We start from the raw sequence: 17,392 nt of genomic DNA, 5'->3' as shown, positions 1-17,392 counted from the left end.
TTCAAGGAAGGTAGTCATTTCTTGTGACACCAGTTGTGGCCCGTTATCTGAGACCAACTGAAGAGGAGAACCGAACCGGCTGAAAATCTCCCCCAGCCTCTCAATCGTCTTTGCAGTGGTAGTGGTTTTCATTATGGCCTCTTCCGGCCACTTACTGTGGGCGTCCACACACACAAGGAGCATACAACCCTCTACAGGTCCTGCAAAATCAATGTGCACCCGTTGCTATGGTTCTTCGGGAAACTCCCAGGGATGTAGAAGAGCTAGTTGGGGTGCCTTCCTAACTTCTTGGCATGAGGAACAGGTTTTGGCGGTAGTCTCAATCTCTCTGTCCACTCCTGGCCACCAGAAGTAACTCCTTGCTATCTCCTTCATTCGAACTATTCCACTGTGACCTGCATGGAGCTGTTGCAGAACAGATTTACGCAATGATGGCGGAATAACCACCCTCCTCCCCCACAGTAAGCAACCAGATTGCACCGACAGTTCTGCTCTCCTGGAGAGATAAGGTTGAATACTGGGGGCATCGCTACCTGATCTACCCCCCATCACCATGTCCATCACTGCAGACAGGACAGGGTCAGTGCGAGAGGCCCTCCTCACATGAGCAGCAGAAACTGGCGCACCATCCACCTGACTGAAGTAAAAGATTTCTGCTGCCCGCGGCTCAGGCCTGGTGATAGGAAGAGGCAGCCTGGACAGGGCATCGGCGTTGCTGTGCAGGTCAACCTTGCGATACTTGATGTCATACGAGTGTGCAGACAAGAGCAACGCCCACCGCTGCATGCGACTCGCGGCAAGTGAGGGTAACCCAGTGTGCGACCCCAGGATGGTCGTCAGGGGTCGGTGATCTGTCAGCAATGTAAATTGTCTCCCATACAGGTACTGATGGAACTTGCGAACCCCATAGACGATGCTCAACGCCTCCCTCTCTATCTGAGCATAGTTAGTCTCTGCTTTGTTCATGGTCCGTGATGGAAATGCTATAGGCCTCTCTACCCCGTTCGGCATTAAATGTGAAATGACCGCCCCCACTCCATACGGGGATGCATCGCAGGCCAACTGAATGGGGAGTGATGGATCGAAATGGGTCAGTACCCCTGACGTCACTAATGTCTCCTTTGTTTTCTGAAAAACCTCTTGACAGGCATCACTCCAATTCCACTTCTTTCCTTGACAAAGTAGGTCATGCAGCGGCTTGAGCCTGGATGACAAGTTCGGTATAAAACGGCCATAATAATTCAGTAAGCCCAAGAATGAACATAATTGGCTAACATTCTCTGGCGGCGGGGCATCCACTATCGCTCGAACCTTTGACGGTGCAGTATGCAACCCTCGGGCATCAATTACATGTCCCAAATATTCAACAGACAGTTGAAAAAATTTGCACTTGTCTTTGCGAACCCTGAGCCCATATTCTTTCAGCCTTTGAAGAGCAGCATCCAAATTGTCCAGATGTTCTTGGTCCGTACTTCCTGTGCACAGAATATCGTACAAATAGCACTGTACACCAGGGAGGCCATGTAGGATCTGATCCATGGCACGTTGGAAAAGTGCAGGGGCTGATGTGATCCCGAAAGGAAGTCGACAATATCTGAAAAGCCCCTTTTGTGTAGTTATGGTGAGCAAGTCTTTAGAATCCTCATGAACGTGCATTTGTAAGTAGGCTTGGTTAAGGTCTATTTTGCTAAACTTTTGCCCCTTACTCAGCCCGGCAAACAAATCGTCAATGCGGGGAAGAGGGTATTGCTCTGCTGACAGTACAGGGTTCAGTGTCACTTTAAAATCTCCACAGATTCGTATTTCTCCCGTCTTCTTGGGTACAGGAACTATGGGCGTGGCCCACTCGCTGACAGTCACCGGTTCCAAAACACCACTTTTAACTAAGGCGTCCAACTCATCCCCCACTTTTGATCGAATAGCATATGGTACAGACCTGGCTTTCATAAACTTTGGTGTTGTTTCCGGTTTAATATTTAGCTTGACAGTAATGTCCTTCATACTGCCCAACTCCTTCCGGAAAACCTCATCATGTTTCCTCAAAATAGCAGCTAGACTAGTAGCTGTTGGTGATACCATTTTTACAGTGTGCCAGCTTAGCTTCATTTTCTCTAGCCACACACATCCCAGAATAGCCGGGTAATCACCTTTAACAATATAAATGGGGAGCTTCCTCACCTGATTGTTACTCTGTACCACGACATCAGTCATTCCTGCCATGGGTACAGGTTCCCCTAGATAGGTTTTGAACCTAGTATCAGACGGTCGCAGCGGAAGGTGTCCCAAAACTTTTTTGTAAACCCCCTCTGAGATGATGGATGCTTTTGAACCAGTGTCTATTTGCATACTCACTGGGTGCCCCTCCAGCATGGGCTCCACCCAGTAACCTTCTGAATCTTCATCCATCTTCATTATATTCAGTGTGTGTACACTCATCTCCTGTTCTCCTTCCGAAGAATCGCTGGACACAGTCTCCCTTTGTCTCACAGTGTGCACCTGTGTTTTCCTCCTGTTCTTCACAGAGTCATGTATGTTGGCAGACTTTGATGTTTTCTCCTTGTTCTTTTTTTTTAAGCAGGCCCGCTCGATATGGCTTCTTCTTCCACAACTGCGACAGTCCATATCCTTATACCAGCATGACGTGGCTAGGTGTCCTGATTTTCCACAACGGAAACATGTCCCTTGTCCACTAGGTCTATCCGTTTGAACTGTATGCACTCCGCCTGTAGCGTTCATTTGGTGAGCCTCCTTTGAGGCCATTTCCATGGCGACACTGATTTCAATGACTTTTTGCAACGTCGGGTTACTTTCGGTCAGCAGTTTCTTCTGAGCGGCTTCATTTCTCAGTCTGAGGACCAATCTGTCTCTTAATGCGTCATTTAAACCTTGCCCAAATTTACAATGTTCGGCTAATTTCCTCAGCGCTGCAACAAACATGGTAACAGATTCCCCCTCTTCTTGATTTCGTCTGTGGAATCTAAACCTTTCTGCGAGCATTAATGGTTTGGGTGAAAAATGCTGGGTCAGAACATCCACTGTTTCTGCATAGGTTTTGGTCCCCGGTTTGGTGGGCTGCAGCAGGTCACGTAACAAATTAAATGTCTTTGGACCCATCACTGACAAAAATGTGGGTACTATTTTATCATTAGCAATGTAATTTGCCAATACAAAATAGTCAAAACGTTCTGCATATGCACTCCACTGTTCCACGTGCTCATCAAAAGGGCCAATATTACCAACAACTCCTGCCATTTTCCTTTCAGGCTCCTGGTTATTTGCAATATCCTCTGACAATTCTTCCTCCTCAGACGGTCCTCCCTCCGGTGATGTCACACGTCTCATCTTCTCCTTTTTAAAAAAAAATGTCCTCTTCGCGCTATTCACAACAGACGCAGGCTGTGACGCGCCAAATGCTAACTAGCCGCGTTAGCTTCTCCTCAGTAAAACATCGCCACTCGTAAAACTTGACTACACGCACACATTCCAGACACACCGCGCCCGTGGGATCTCAAACCACCTCGTCGCCACTTGTTATATATGTCCCCATTATTTGTAGGTTTGTCTACGTACCAATAAGTAGACGGGCACGGAGCTATTTCTTAGCGTGTCTTTATTTTAGCCGGCACTTCAATACAACGACACAACATCCGGGTTCCCATCATGCATTGCTTACAACTACGGCAAGTTGCGATGTCCAAAAACATAACATATATATATATATATGTATGTATGTGCGTGCGCGGGTGTGCGTACGTACTTTCCTGTGTAATATCTTCATTTGCGTTTGTTTACATCACATCTACCTCATGTGCCATGAGTCAATAGGTCATGTTTCCCTGATTGATCTACTTTTTACATTGATCCAACTCTCAAATGCTCACAGATATAATTCCCTTTATGAAAGGCCATGTGTCTGGAGACACAGTCACACAAATTACTCAATGTGGCAGTTTTTTGATTTTGTTTACAGCGCATTTATTGGCTTGTTTGCTCGGGCATCTTTTCAGCCTCAGCCTTGGCCAGCTGCTCGGGCCACCTTCTTGCTCCGAAGGAAAGGGCTTATGTTTTCCCGACGCAGGAAGCAGCCAATTGTAACTGGAGCTGGCGGCGTAGAGGGAGAGCGTGAGTGTGTAGTGGAAACGAATGGCTTAGCTTTTGACAAATAGCGTTGTGGAGACTAATTGCTCGCAGGGAAGTGAAGTATAACCTCGGTTTTGAAGAGAGAGCTTTGCTTATTTTTGCAAAAGCCCCATAACACGCCATTTTAAGAAATAGCCTGCTCTTCCATTGACAAACTGTTCCTGGACATAAATGTGGTGTATTTTCCGGTTTCGCGTGTCCATGGTCTGCTGTGGCTGTGTTTTTATTTGTTTTATGGAAACTGTTGACCATTTTGAGGCAAGGAGGCTGGTAGGCATGCACGGCACCTGCCTCAGTGCCAAAACAAACACCCCCCAAACTGTTATTGTTGACCATGTTTGTTGTTGATTAGCGTCCAGACAGATCTGTGGTACATCAGCCAACTCCAGTCATGGAAGTGGGCCAGCGACTGGCTTTCCTGTGCATGGAGAGGCCCAGAAGGGGAAGGGGATGGGCAGTCTTTCGTTTTGTCTTTTGATAAAGTGACACAGCTTTTTAAATTGGCTTGTTTCATCTGTCTTCATCTGTGAGGTCTGCTTTTGTGCTTCTTTCATAACCTTTTTGGTTGCTGTTGGTAGTCTCTGTTTTTGAGAAGTAGTAGGAGAGACCAAAGTAGTCAGCGTTTGATAAGTAGTTTTCTCTGGCGAATGTTATCTAAAAAAAAATCTGCTTCCTTTTTTCTACTCTCAATTATCTGATTAAATTACCAGGCTTTTCCTGCAACTATTTACTCGACTGAACCAGAGAAATGTTGACTCAACTATTCCTACGTCTGATATGATCTGCGCATGGCTAAAAATAACCCAAGTGAGGTTTTATTTATACGATAGAAATTACTTCAATGTGGGTAATACCAGGGCAGGTCTTGTTTTTGCCCAAACTAAATTGAATTGGTTTGGAGCTTGACTCATACTCATTTGCATACTTAGCTAACTATTTCTGCTAACCAATCTTGACTCCAAACTTTGTGTTGTTTTTTTTATTTGATTTTGTTCTTTACCTTGACTTGCTGAAGCCCCCTTGTTCCTCTTCCTGGGGGTTAAAAACCTTGCAATCATATCAGTGCACCAGGTGTAGGCATAGCTTCAGTGGGATCAGTTAAATCTTCGAATCAACTCCAAAGAATGTGAAGCAACTAGTGCAAACGCTCTAAAATTGGAGTGTTGTGATCTCATTTCAGAGGGACTCGAAGCGAGGCGCCCTCTTCATTGTTGTATAATCTGTCCCAACCCTCCCACTTTCAGGCCCTTTAGTGCCTGAAACTGAGTACAACAGAGTATAATGGAATAAAACAAGACCTTTTTTGTGATGGCAAATAATGAATGCAGAGTGAATGTCAAAACCGGCTAAAACAAAAGCACCTCATTGTGCTTTTTTTATGATGAAGGCAGCTGCTGAAACAATTCCCTGCATGGATTACTTAAATATTGTATCACTAGTTTGGCTTTCTCCGGCTTAGGGACATCAGCCAAGGACAAGTGCTTTGTAGAAGGAAATTTAAATCTGTCCAACTGCTTTTGGTTCAAGGCTTGAAAACCGCAACAATTTTTGGTCGCTTTTAGATGCGATCGCTGAGTATTCATGGATGCACTCCACCCCGCCATTTACCCATGACCAAGATTTATCGCCTATCGGAGGCCGCCAACCGCGGCCAAAATAGTAGAGTATGAAGCATACACTCTGGAGTCAAGGCCCTGGGGTGATTATTTTTTTCTTCTGAAACATAAGCCCTTAAATATTGACTCTTGGGGAATTCTAAGAAGACAAAGGCAAGACTACACGTAAACAGATTGAAACATTACTTTTTTATGCGCCTTCTAGCTGCTCTAGCTAAGTGGCTAATTCTACTCTTTTGATCTAACTCTAGCTGCCTTTTCTCCTGCATTGTACATTATTATTCACACATACTGTTAATTGAAATGTTTTTGCAGCTTTGATACAATTTGCTTTCATTTATGTTTTCAGGTGATTATAAACTAATCAAACGCAGAACTTTTTTTAATATATATATATATATATATATATATATATATATATATATATATATATATATATATATATATATATATATATATATATATATATATATATATATATATATATATATATATATATATATATATATATATATAAAGTATATCCCGATTGGACCGGCTGTGCTGTCTGAGAGGAGGACCACCTGTGATGTCACAGGGATAGTATAATGAGTTTAAAGGCCTACTGAAATTAATTTTTTTTATTTAAACAGGAATAGCAGATCTATTCTATGTGTCATACTTGATCATTTCGCGATATTGCCATATTTTTGCTGAAAGGATTTAGTAGAGAAAATTGACGATAAAGTTCGCAACTTTTGCTCGCTGATAAAAAAGCCTTGCCTGTACCGGAAGTAGCGTGACGTCACAGGAGGTCAAATTCCTCACAATTTTCCTTTGTTTTTGCAATGGAGCGAGAGAGATTTGGAGCGACCTAGCGACGATTACCCCATTAATTTGAGCGAGGATGAAAGATTCGTGGATGAGGAACGTTAGAGTGAAGAACTGGAGGCAGTGCAGGACGTATCTTTTTTCGCTCTGACCGTAACTTAGGTACAAGCTGGCTCATTGGATTCCACACTCTCTCCTTTTTCTATTGTGGATCACAGATTTGTGTTTTAAACCACCTCGGATACTATATCCTCTTGAAAATGAGAGTCGAGCACGCGAAATGGACATTCACAGTGACTTTTATCTCCACGACAATACATCGGTGACACACTTAGCTACTGAGCTAACGTGATAGCATCGTTCTCAAATTCAGATAGAAACAAAATACATAAATCCCTGACTGGAAGGATAGACAGAAGATCAACAATACTATTAAACCATGTACATGAACTAGCCTGGTAAAGCTTAACAATGCTGTTGCTAACGACGCTAAGGCTAACTTAGCAACCGGACCTCACAGAGCTATGATAAAAACATTAGCGCTCCACCTACGCCAGCCAGCCCTCATCTGCTCCTCAACAGCCGTGCTCACCTGCGTTCCAGCGATCGACGGCGCGACGAAGGACTTCATCCATGGGTTTGGCGGCTAGCATCGGCTAGGCGTCTGCTATCAGGGTAAGTAGTCCCTGTTGTGTTGCTACAGCCGGCCGCTAATACACCGATCCTACCTACAACGTTCTTCTTTGCAGCCTCTATTGTTCATTAAACAAATTGCAAAAGATTCACCAACACAGATGTCCAGAATACTGTGGAATTATGAAATGAAAACAGAGCTTTTTCTACGGGCTCCGAATACTTCCCTTGCCCTCGTGACGTCACACGCATACGTCAGCATAATAAAACGTTTTTAACCGGAAGTGTGGCGGGAAATTTAAAATTTCACTTTATAAGTTAACCCGGCCGTATTGGCATGTGTTGCAATGTTAAGATTTCATCATTGATATATAAACTATCAGACTGCGTGGTCGGTAGTAGTGGGTTTCAGTAGGCCTTTAAATCTATATGCAAATTGGCTAGTGCAGAATGTCAGCAAGCATGGATTTTTAGGTTGTTGGCCTGAGATCAGTTGCGCTATACTGGACGGTGTATAGCTCACATAATTGGGACATTTTTCAATTTTTCTTTGCTGTATGTCCAAGTAACTACACTGATTGCATTGACATCAACTGTTTTGCAAGTCATGAGCATTGAGCGGTGATCTATTTGAATCGTTATTGTTGCTGTAAATAGACCTTGCACAGGTTTCTTAAAAGAAGAGTTTGACCGCGGCATGACTCAAAGTTTAGCAGCGGTGTTATGAATCAGTAGATGAATCAATCCGAGGGCTCCACTGAAAACATCAACGATATGCTAATTTGTCCTACATTGCGCATTTTGCGTCTGTAAGCGGGCGCTGTGTGTAATCATTGCCTCTCGCTATCTATAATGTATAGTGTGGGGCCCGGGTGCCTGTGTTTATGTGATACCATGCTCCGTGGGGCTCGCTGTTGCTCGTTGCTCTTTCACACTAATCCATAGTCCTGAGCTGTAATGGACTGATGGCGCAAAGTGCTGCGCCCAGAGAAAAAGCTTTAATTGATCCTATTGACAGGCGTGCATTACAGCCGTCCGTGCTACATACAAGGTGGTCCTAATTGACGGCACTGTCGCATATTGTGTCCAAACAAATGCGCTAATGAGGCAGCTGACTTGCATTGTAAAACTACCTGTGTCCCCAAGAGGACTTTTACTGCAGGGAAATCCGCTTCAATAACTATTGTTGATCCATGAAAAAGTAGTACAATGTACCTCATATAGAGTAACAAAAATGATACTGTTATAGCAATGCCCGACCAGTAGTTGGCAATGTAACTTAACAACAAACCAACTGCCTGTCCCCTCTGACAAAGTAGTCTTTTGTATCCTCTTTGTCTAGTAATATGTGCTATGTCAACAAAGACTTTGAAAAGTGGTGCTACTCATACTCTAGTAGTAGCTATGACCTAAAGACGCTTCTATTAATTTCAGTTCTGACTGTGACATACTCTGCACATGCTCACACGCAACAATGAAGACACCTGCTCAGGTCTGTTTTTTGGACAGTATTGCACCTTTAAAAGAATGCTTCTGAGGGCTGTTTTTTTTTATCCATTTCCAGTTAGTCTTTTAAGGTTAAGAATTGGTAACCCAAAAGGCCATGCGAAATGCCACTTACTGGCCCGAATTAAGTTTTTTTTCCCGTACATTATTTCTGATTATGGCCATCCATCCTAAAGGTTCATACGACCTGTCTGTTTTGGAATATTGCTGAATTATTGATAGCAATCCGCTCGACAGTCTTTTATTAATTATAACGGAGGAGATGTACTAATTAAGCAGACAGTGTGAGGGTGTCATAATTGTGGCCCCGTTTTAATTTGAGTGCCGCTCATCAATTTTATCACGGCTTAGCAGGGCCGGTGCGGTGATGATGGAGGGGGTTGGTGATGGCAAGGTGGGGTACCCCCCTTGTGTGTAGCCGTGTCTCCGGTCGAGCTCATGTCCATCATTAGGTACCAATCACAACTTATATTTTATTTGCTTAGCTTTTCTCAAGGTGACCTACATTTAAAGAGTATTTTCTGGTTTTCTATCATCATATGCTCCCTGAGGGACTCTTCTGGTCTTGGAATAAAATCTGGAAAACTGTCCTTCAGATAATAGAGTTTGGCTTGTTTAGTTTGTCTGCAAACTTGAGTCCATTTATCCTAATGTGTGTGTTCGTTTTAAGGAAGGTTAACACATGTATTTTATGGATGCAGGGATTTCATATGCTTAATCAGCTGTGCTATATCATCCACTCTCTGGGAACCGGCCGCCCTCCGAGACATTCACGTCTTTCCTTTTACCAATAAACGCTCTCCCATTTTTAAGTTCCAAGTATCCCTCAAGTGTTTTATTTTTTTCTCAGCCGCAATCCATCCCATCATTGACTTGAAGGTGCGCACTCTCATTCTGAGCTTTTTTTTGTACTTGGAACATCAGCTGAGCATTTAATTTGCCTTCTGCTCCTACATATGCATAGAGGATATTTTTGGCACTGGAGGGAAGGTAATGCATTTAACGTGGAGGTGTGTAATTTCACCTAAGAGGCCTTAAATGATGAAGATAATCAATTGTGCTAAGATATAGCTTTATTGTGTTGTATCAGAAAACTTAATTTCATCAAGGAACTTAGTGATGAAGTTTACGTTCATAAAAGGTAATTAATAAGCAGACATTCAGTTAAAAGTATGCAGCAGATGTCCTCCCCAAAAACAAAAAAAAGATATTGTGTGGCGAGGAAGAGCAATAAATTTAAATTAAAGTTTGCCATTTGTTTCTAAGAATCATCTGCTGGCCCAGATCTACATAAATTATTCCATAAAGATGACAAAAAGGGAATATCCTTTTACTTCGCCATCTAATAAAAAGGCCCCCGTTCGTTGTCTTTGGTGTCTTCGATCTAAAGATCTAAAGCGGCGAGCAGGCAGCCGACCAAAACTGTAAATAAGAGACATGGCGCTCCCAAAAATAAAATTTAAAGGGTAATCCATCATGTGTTGGCTTTGCAGCTCAGTTAGGTACATAGAGCGTGGTGTACAGCGGTGTAACAAAGAAACAGGAAGCATCTCTTGAGGAAGGAGAATCTTTATTAGTACGAATGCTTTAGTGTTTTCCACAGTTTAGCAATCTATTTGGTTTGTGCTGGGGGTGTGTCAATATGACTCCATTGTATAATTTGCTATTACGCATGCAAAAGGCTAAAAAAAAGCATACATATCTGTGTTACTAATTACTAGTATCAACATTTCTCATTCTTGTTACATTATATTGTTTTGCTATTTTTTAGTGGTTGCTGCTTATTTTACCACAACAATGTAACACAGGCTGCGTTTTGTAAATTAATTTGCATGAACAGTATTATTCTGCCCTCCTCGAATGTTGAAATTTAGTTTGATAAGCGGTACAAAATGGATGGATGGAAGCATACAGTCCTTTAAAAAGATGAAACAACTTCCAACTTGAGGCTCTGTATTGATAATCTCCACAATTAAGTTTCTGTGAAACTAATCACACAAAGGAAAGTACATTAATATACACATAGTGCACATACATGTAAGAATCATGTTAAATCGACAATACAGTGTCTGGTTCCACGTGACATGTCTGACTTTGGTTTGGGTTCCCCTCTGTTTCCTCCTTTGTTTGCTGTTTGAGACTCTTATTTTGTATCTGTTTCCCATGTGGCACTGTAGGCTGCAACTTCACTTTGCCCGCAGCTCACCTGTTTGTTGTTTGCAAGTAGCGCACTATTTAAATGATGCCTTTCGTTTTGACTGTTTGCCGGATAATTGTTTGCCCTTTACTAGATGTTGCTTGTGTTTTCTCTTTGGTGTACCCTGGACTTTTTCTACCAACCTAATTTTTGCATTGCACTGCATTTTGGGGAGCATTGTTTTAGCAGTACAGTTTTGGACTTTAGTGACTTGCGTGTTTTTTGACTCGTGCTGCTACTTGCTAGCTTTTCTTGAGGTCGAATAAAGGACTCTATTGTTTGAACCTACAAGTATGTCTCCACATTATTTGGTAATGATACAAACTACAATAGCAGGATGTGACGTACACCTTTGTAAAAACTGAAAAAAGGCAATGCAACCATACAGGATAAAGGGTGGCTCTTATGTCGATAGCTTATTGCTAACATACAATAGATGAAAATTAGCTTCGTAATCGTTTTAAACTTGTACAAACGATAAACAAATTAGTTTTTAATGAAACAAAGTTGATACAGAACAGTAAATGCATTTTTACTTACAGGCACAGTTACCAAACTATTGACACTAATATTGACCGATACTTTTGTACTCCCAGTGCAAGTCTGCTGCTTAATGCATTGTGTGTGCTGACTAGCTACAGAAGCCTGGTGCACAATCCTTAAACTCCAACTTTAAAACAAGTGACATGTTTTACAGTAGAGCCTCTAAAATAGGGATGTCAAACATACGGCCCGCAAATAGGTTCAATCCGGCCCGCAAGATTAGTTTGCTAAATATAAACATGAGCTGTATTTTTTTAAATGAAATAAACTGCTTTTCTAAATGTGTCCTCTCGATCACACAATTTTTAATTTTGTTGACAAGTAAACTGTTTTTACCCTGGCGAGCAAGTATGCCAGGCAAGAGATGAACAGTGAAGTGTAGCTGTGGCTCCTTTCTCTCGACCCAACACAGAAACATCGTTCTTTGGCGCCCTTTTGCTGCAAAATGTCTATGTCAAAAAAGGGAAAAGTGGATGCAGAGTGCAGAGTGTTCCAAGAAAAATGGGCAGCCTATAATTTATTCACCGAAGTGAATGGGAAAGCTGTGTGTTTGGTGTGTTCACAGCAAGTTTCAGTGCTGAAAAAATATAACCTTCGTTGCCATTATGAGACTCTTCATGCCAACAAATACAACAACTTGCAAGGACAAGAGAAGAGAAAAGATGAATGAATTGATGGCAGTTCTGAAAAAACAGCAATCTGTATTCACTCATAGCCGAGAAATCAGTGACGCTGCAGTAAACGCTAGTTATCTTATCGCTAATGAAATCGCAGTGGCTTCAAAACCATTTAGTGAGGGTGAATTTGTGAAGACATGCATGTTGAAGGCTGCGAAAATTGTGTGCCCTGAAAAGCGCCAGGCTTTTGCAAATATCAGCCTGACAAGAAATACAGTTGCAGACAGGATTTCTGATCTTTCGGCAGATTTGGACAGCTGGTTGAAGCACAAAGAAAAGACATTTATTGCGTTTTCAATTGCAATTGATGAAAGCACGAACATTACAGATGTTGCACAATTGGCCAATTACTTTTGCGGAGTTGATGACACTTTGACCGTCACGGAGGAGTTCGTAGAGTTGGTGCCAATGACAGACCACAACAGCAGCTGATATTTTCACCGCACTTGTCGGCGCACTGGACAGAGTGGGAGTGGACTGGTGCAGCGCTGTCAGTCTGGCTACAGATGGTGCGCCCTCATTGGTCGGAAAAAAAGCAGGTGTTGCGAGAACATTTGGAGAGAAAGTGCAGACTGCAAATGGAGATCATGCTTTTTGGACATTTCACTGTATTTTCCATCAGGGGGCTTTGTGCTGCAAGTCTTATAAAGATGGATAACGTCATGAGGGTGGTCGTCCAAACTGTTAATTTCCTCCGATTCAGAGGCCTGAATCACCATCAGTTTGACAGCCTTCTCAGAGAGAACGAGCACAACCGTGGCCTGCCGTACCACACCGAGGTAAGATGGTTAAGCCGAGGTGCTGTGCTGAGGCGTTTTTTTTTTTTTAAATCTTCGAGTGGAAATTGAACATTTCATGGAAGGAAAGGGCAAACCGGTGTTAGAATTTCAGTCAACAGAATGGATACAGTACCTCACATTTATGGTGGATGTTACAGAGCACTTGAATAAGTTAAACACAATGCTGCAAGGGCGCAATAAAGTTGTCATGCAGTATTATGACAACATATGTGCATTCAAGTTGAAGCTGTCTTTGTGGGAGGCGCAACTCGCAGGTGGTGACGCAGCTCACTCTCCTTGTCTGAAAGATGTGTGTGCGACCCAACATGCCAGAGACTTGAAGCGGTTTAAAGTTAAAATAACGGCACTACTGGGGAAGTTTGAGCAACGCTTTCAGATTTTTTGTGAACTGGAGAAAGACTTCAAAGTTTTTTTTCTCACCATTCACCATTGCTCTGATCTGCCGTCAACATCCAACTTGAAATAATAGACTTGCAGTGTGATTCTGATTTGAAGGGCAAATTTGCCACAGTTGGCTTGGACACATTTTTTCAGTATCTCTTGCCAGGTTACTCCAAATTGACTCCCCTTGCTACAAAAGTTTTGCGCATGTTTGAAACCACAGGTTTTCTCTCTCATGAGCATTAATAAAACAAAGTTACGCTCAAGGCTCACGCACAAGCACTCCAATACAGTCCTGAAATAGTCTGCCACTCAAGATGACCTGATATCGATTGACTTGTGAAAGCTAAACGATGCCAGGTTTCTGGAGTAAAATAAACAATTAGTAACTCCGTAACCCCACCTAAATGCTGCATGAGACACTACAGCTTGATATAGTTCTATAACAAATATTGTATTGTGTGCAAATTTAAAGAAAGTGAACGTTGTGTTATTTACTGCAGTACTGTTAGTCTCTTAAGTGCAAATGTTTTGTTTGTTGAACTTGTTCATGTATTGCATAGCTTCTATTGTTCTATCAATACACAGCGATGCCTTCAAAGCAGGGAATAACTCACCCTCTTGAATAGCTTCTATCTCAGTTTGTATAGTCTGTTGAGTTAACAGAATTATGTGGAAATGACAAATGAGGTATTTGATACAGAGAAGAGTTTTTATTTAGTATTTATGTTGTATTTTGTTCAATCCCAGATAGGCTGTGACTTAAAGTGTGATAATAGATACACCGAGACGAAATCTAAATTCATTGTGTTTGTCATTGTGTTTTTGCAACTGCACTGTTTTCCTCAGAATGTTCAACTAACTTGAAGCGTTTTGTCAAGAGGAACGTTTGTGATACGTACATTTTCAGGATGTGCTTGTTCTATTTTAGACCAAATTAAATCAAAGACACCAAACTAAAGTTGTCATAGTTGTATTTTTAAGTGACTATGCCATGATTTTAACAGTCCAGCCTGTGTGGGAATAGATTTTCCCCCATGCAGCCCCTGAGCTAAAATACATTTTACACCCCTGCTCCAAAATGTTATGCAAACCATTCATCACTAAACCATTTTAGTCAAATAATTGCTTTAGTTATTGTAAGATTCTGCCTAATATTGCCCTTTCACGCTTGGAGCAGTTCTATTGTTCACTTCTTTGTTCATCCATTACTAAGCTGACAGGTTTCACCTACGACACGACCTGCTAAAGACAATGACAAGGTCTCCTTTGAGGCAGAGGTTAATTCCTCGCCGTTCCGCTTATCTCCTACTCGTCTCTTATCTCTACAAGCAGGGGATAAATGTTACAGAGAAGCCAACAATGTGGAATTTAGGAGACATCTTGGCACTCTTGCGCCTCGCCTACACTGAGGCTTTGGTCTAACTTTGGCCCCTCCTGCCCATTCTGGCGTGAACACCATTAGCCCTCGTACTTGGGTCGGCTGCCGACGGGCTTGTTATTGTTTTGATTCAGGCGCCACTTGCTGATCTTGACTCCAGTTGGAGCAGGACATCTCTCTCTCTCTCTCTCTCTCTCTCTCTCTCTCTCTCTCTCTCTCTCTCTCTCTCTCTCTCTCTCTCTCTCTCTCTCTCTCTCTCTCTCTCTGTCTCTCTCTTTCTCTCTCTCTCTCTCTCTCTCTCTGTCTCTCTCTCTCTCTCTCTCTCTCTCTCTCTCTCTCTCTCTCTCTCTCTCTTTGGGGTTTGGATCAGACTCTACTGCAATGTTCTGCCAAAGGCTTAGAGCCGAACTTTGTGTTTAGTTCTTTGAATGCGTGTGTCGTAGCTCTGACATGAGACCAAAATGGATGTGTTTACCATGGGGCTTCGCTCCCTCCCTCTCGGACTGTCAAAGAGCCCTCTGTTGTTTTCTTTCTAGCGGGAGGCTCAACAGAGGGAAACACAACACTGCTGTTAGCGCCGCATGCAAGATAATTTTTTAGGCTTTAAGAGCAGAACCAAACATGGTCCAACTTGAGAATCTCCTCTACATGTTTGATGACATGACAGTTAAGCTTACCGCCTTGGACATCTTGAATTGAAGAGTGCAAATAAAAAGAAATGACAAAGCCAAACAGAGGAGGCAAAATTTTCTATGTAAGAATTTTGATCTGCGAAAATGGCGAACATTGCTGACACAAGGACACAAGCATTCAGTTTGAGTAGAGGCATTTCAAAAGCCTCCTTACACTGAACGGGATAATTGTAAATGCCTGCAACACGACGCCTGCAACTGAAGTCAGGAGAGTCGACCACAACACCATCAGTGACTGGGTCATCTTAAAGTCAAAGCTAATATATTCTATAACACAATATTGTATTGAGTTCCTGCTGTTCTGATTAAGTCCAGTAAGTGTTGTAGTGCCATTTCAAATGGTAGCCAAATTTTAGAACAAAATAAGAAATCTTTTACACTGTCTGTGAATCTAGAATACAATGGAAACATTACCACCTAAGCAACTCGATGCCTTGAGTTTTTTTTTGTGCTAAAAATGTAAAGAGAGATGTGAAATGCAGTTGTGGAACAAATTTATGACATGAGCTTAACGATTAGTTGACTAATCTGATTAGGAAGCATAAAGCTATTCAGTGGTTCTAATTTACCCATCTGCTTCTAAATTCACCTTTAGATATTTTTGCCATGTGACAAAGATGACTAATTAATTAAGAAATATTTTTTTATACTGTAACTGCTGCTCATTAGGCTATTACACAAACCTAAATAACTGTTTGTCCATTTAAAAGCAAGAACAAGCCCAGTGCTGACTAAATATATAATATATTTTTTTATGAAAACCAAGGACAGTAAAAATAGCAGTAATAAAAACAAACACCAGAGCTATCTAACTTCCTCAAACAGAACAAGCATTTTGTGATAATGTGTTTAGAAAGTTGCAAACAGGTACAGTATATGATTGATTATTAACTCCTGGCATTTTAGCAATCTAACAGACTTGAATAATTCTGAACATTTTAGCTATCTAATATATTGTGTATTATAATTTTATGAAATCTGCGCCGCAATACCTAATGTTCGTGTGTACACTGTGTGTGTGATTGACGTTTGTTATTGTGCCTATCTATACTCTTTGCACTGCAAATTGACTCTGATTCACATCTAAAGTCCTTGACAAATCAAAAAAAAGTACTTGAATCATTTGATACAGATAAAGTTAAGCTAGCGGACTTTGACTAAAATGATAGTTAAATCTATCTTTCACACAACTACGTCTCACACTTGTTAGCTAGCTGGTAAGGTAACAAGCTAACTATCTTTCTGAGTTGAGATCGCATCATCCAGCTGTCCGACATCATGTCTCCGCTTTAAATGAAGATGTACTGTCATAAAAAACAAGGTTCCCTTTGCACAATGAGTGAGGTACTCATGTGTTTTACAAGATTAGTGTGAAATGTTCCCACATTTTACATGTTTTCACTTGCGATGTTGTTGCAAGTGGCCGCGCTGACTTGCTTCTGTCCGGAAAAATCCGAGTGATGACATCACAGACTATCGTCAACAAATTTGTTTGTCGCCGACAAATTTTATTCTTGATATTTGTCTGCAACGTCGACGAATCGTTGCACCTTTAATGCAAACAGTGCTCGTATGAACGTTTAGGATCTGCCAATCACATCTTGTTCCGCCAGTGCTCGACACAACTAGCAATATCAACGTGACCAATTCAAACGGTTGAATTTGCTTTTCTCTGTGTTTGTCTTAACAACTCAATTTATAAGGACTTATTGTCCTGTTGAAGACAAGTCAGCTTTAATGTCCACCGCTTGATTACATACATTGTGTGTACGCGAGGGTAGATCACAGGTACATTTTTCCAATCTGTGCTAGGAAGACAACTTATCTTACTGATTGTCACTGAAACAAAGAGCAGTGTGAGGGGGGATAAAATGTCCCAGTAGTTCTGTCTCTCCTATTTGTCCTTTTTTCCAATCACTGTCCATTCTCATCTGGCTCTCAGCCCTTTTTCATTGTGCCGCCTCAGCCAGATGGCCAGATGTGCTTTTATTTAACAAGGCTTTCCACCTCTCTCTC

The 17,392-nt window shown here is 41.9% G+C and overlaps 2 protein-coding genes across 2 annotated transcripts in view; one reads left to right on the top strand and one right to left on the bottom strand.

Annotated features, from left to right (window-relative positions):
• znf704 (zinc finger protein 704) overlaps positions 1-17,392 on the top strand; it is a 112,071-nt gene that overhangs the window by 38,879 nt on the left and 55,800 nt on the right. The window lies entirely within an intron of this gene.
• On the bottom strand, positions 226-3,114 carry LOC133655268 (uncharacterized protein K02A2.6-like). The gene has a single exon (XM_062055259.1). It carries the CDS (start codon positions 3,112-3,114, stop codon positions 226-228), a length of 2,889 nt encoding a protein of 962 aa, XP_061911243.1.

This window comes from Entelurus aequoreus, linkage group LG08 (assembly GCF_033978785.1).
Source record: "Entelurus aequoreus isolate RoL-2023_Sb linkage group LG08, RoL_Eaeq_v1.1, whole genome shotgun sequence".
In the NCBI taxonomy this organism is placed as follows: Eukaryota; Metazoa; Chordata; class Actinopteri; order Syngnathiformes; family Syngnathidae; genus Entelurus; species Entelurus aequoreus.
This window is presented reverse-complemented; position numbering and strand designations above follow the sequence as displayed.

Bases quoted from the DNA above. Each gene is read 5' to 3' on its own strand.
- LOC133655268 (XM_062055259.1), bottom strand. From the start codon at position 3,114: ATGGGTCCAAAGACATTTAATTTGTTACGTGACCTGCTGCAGCCCACC.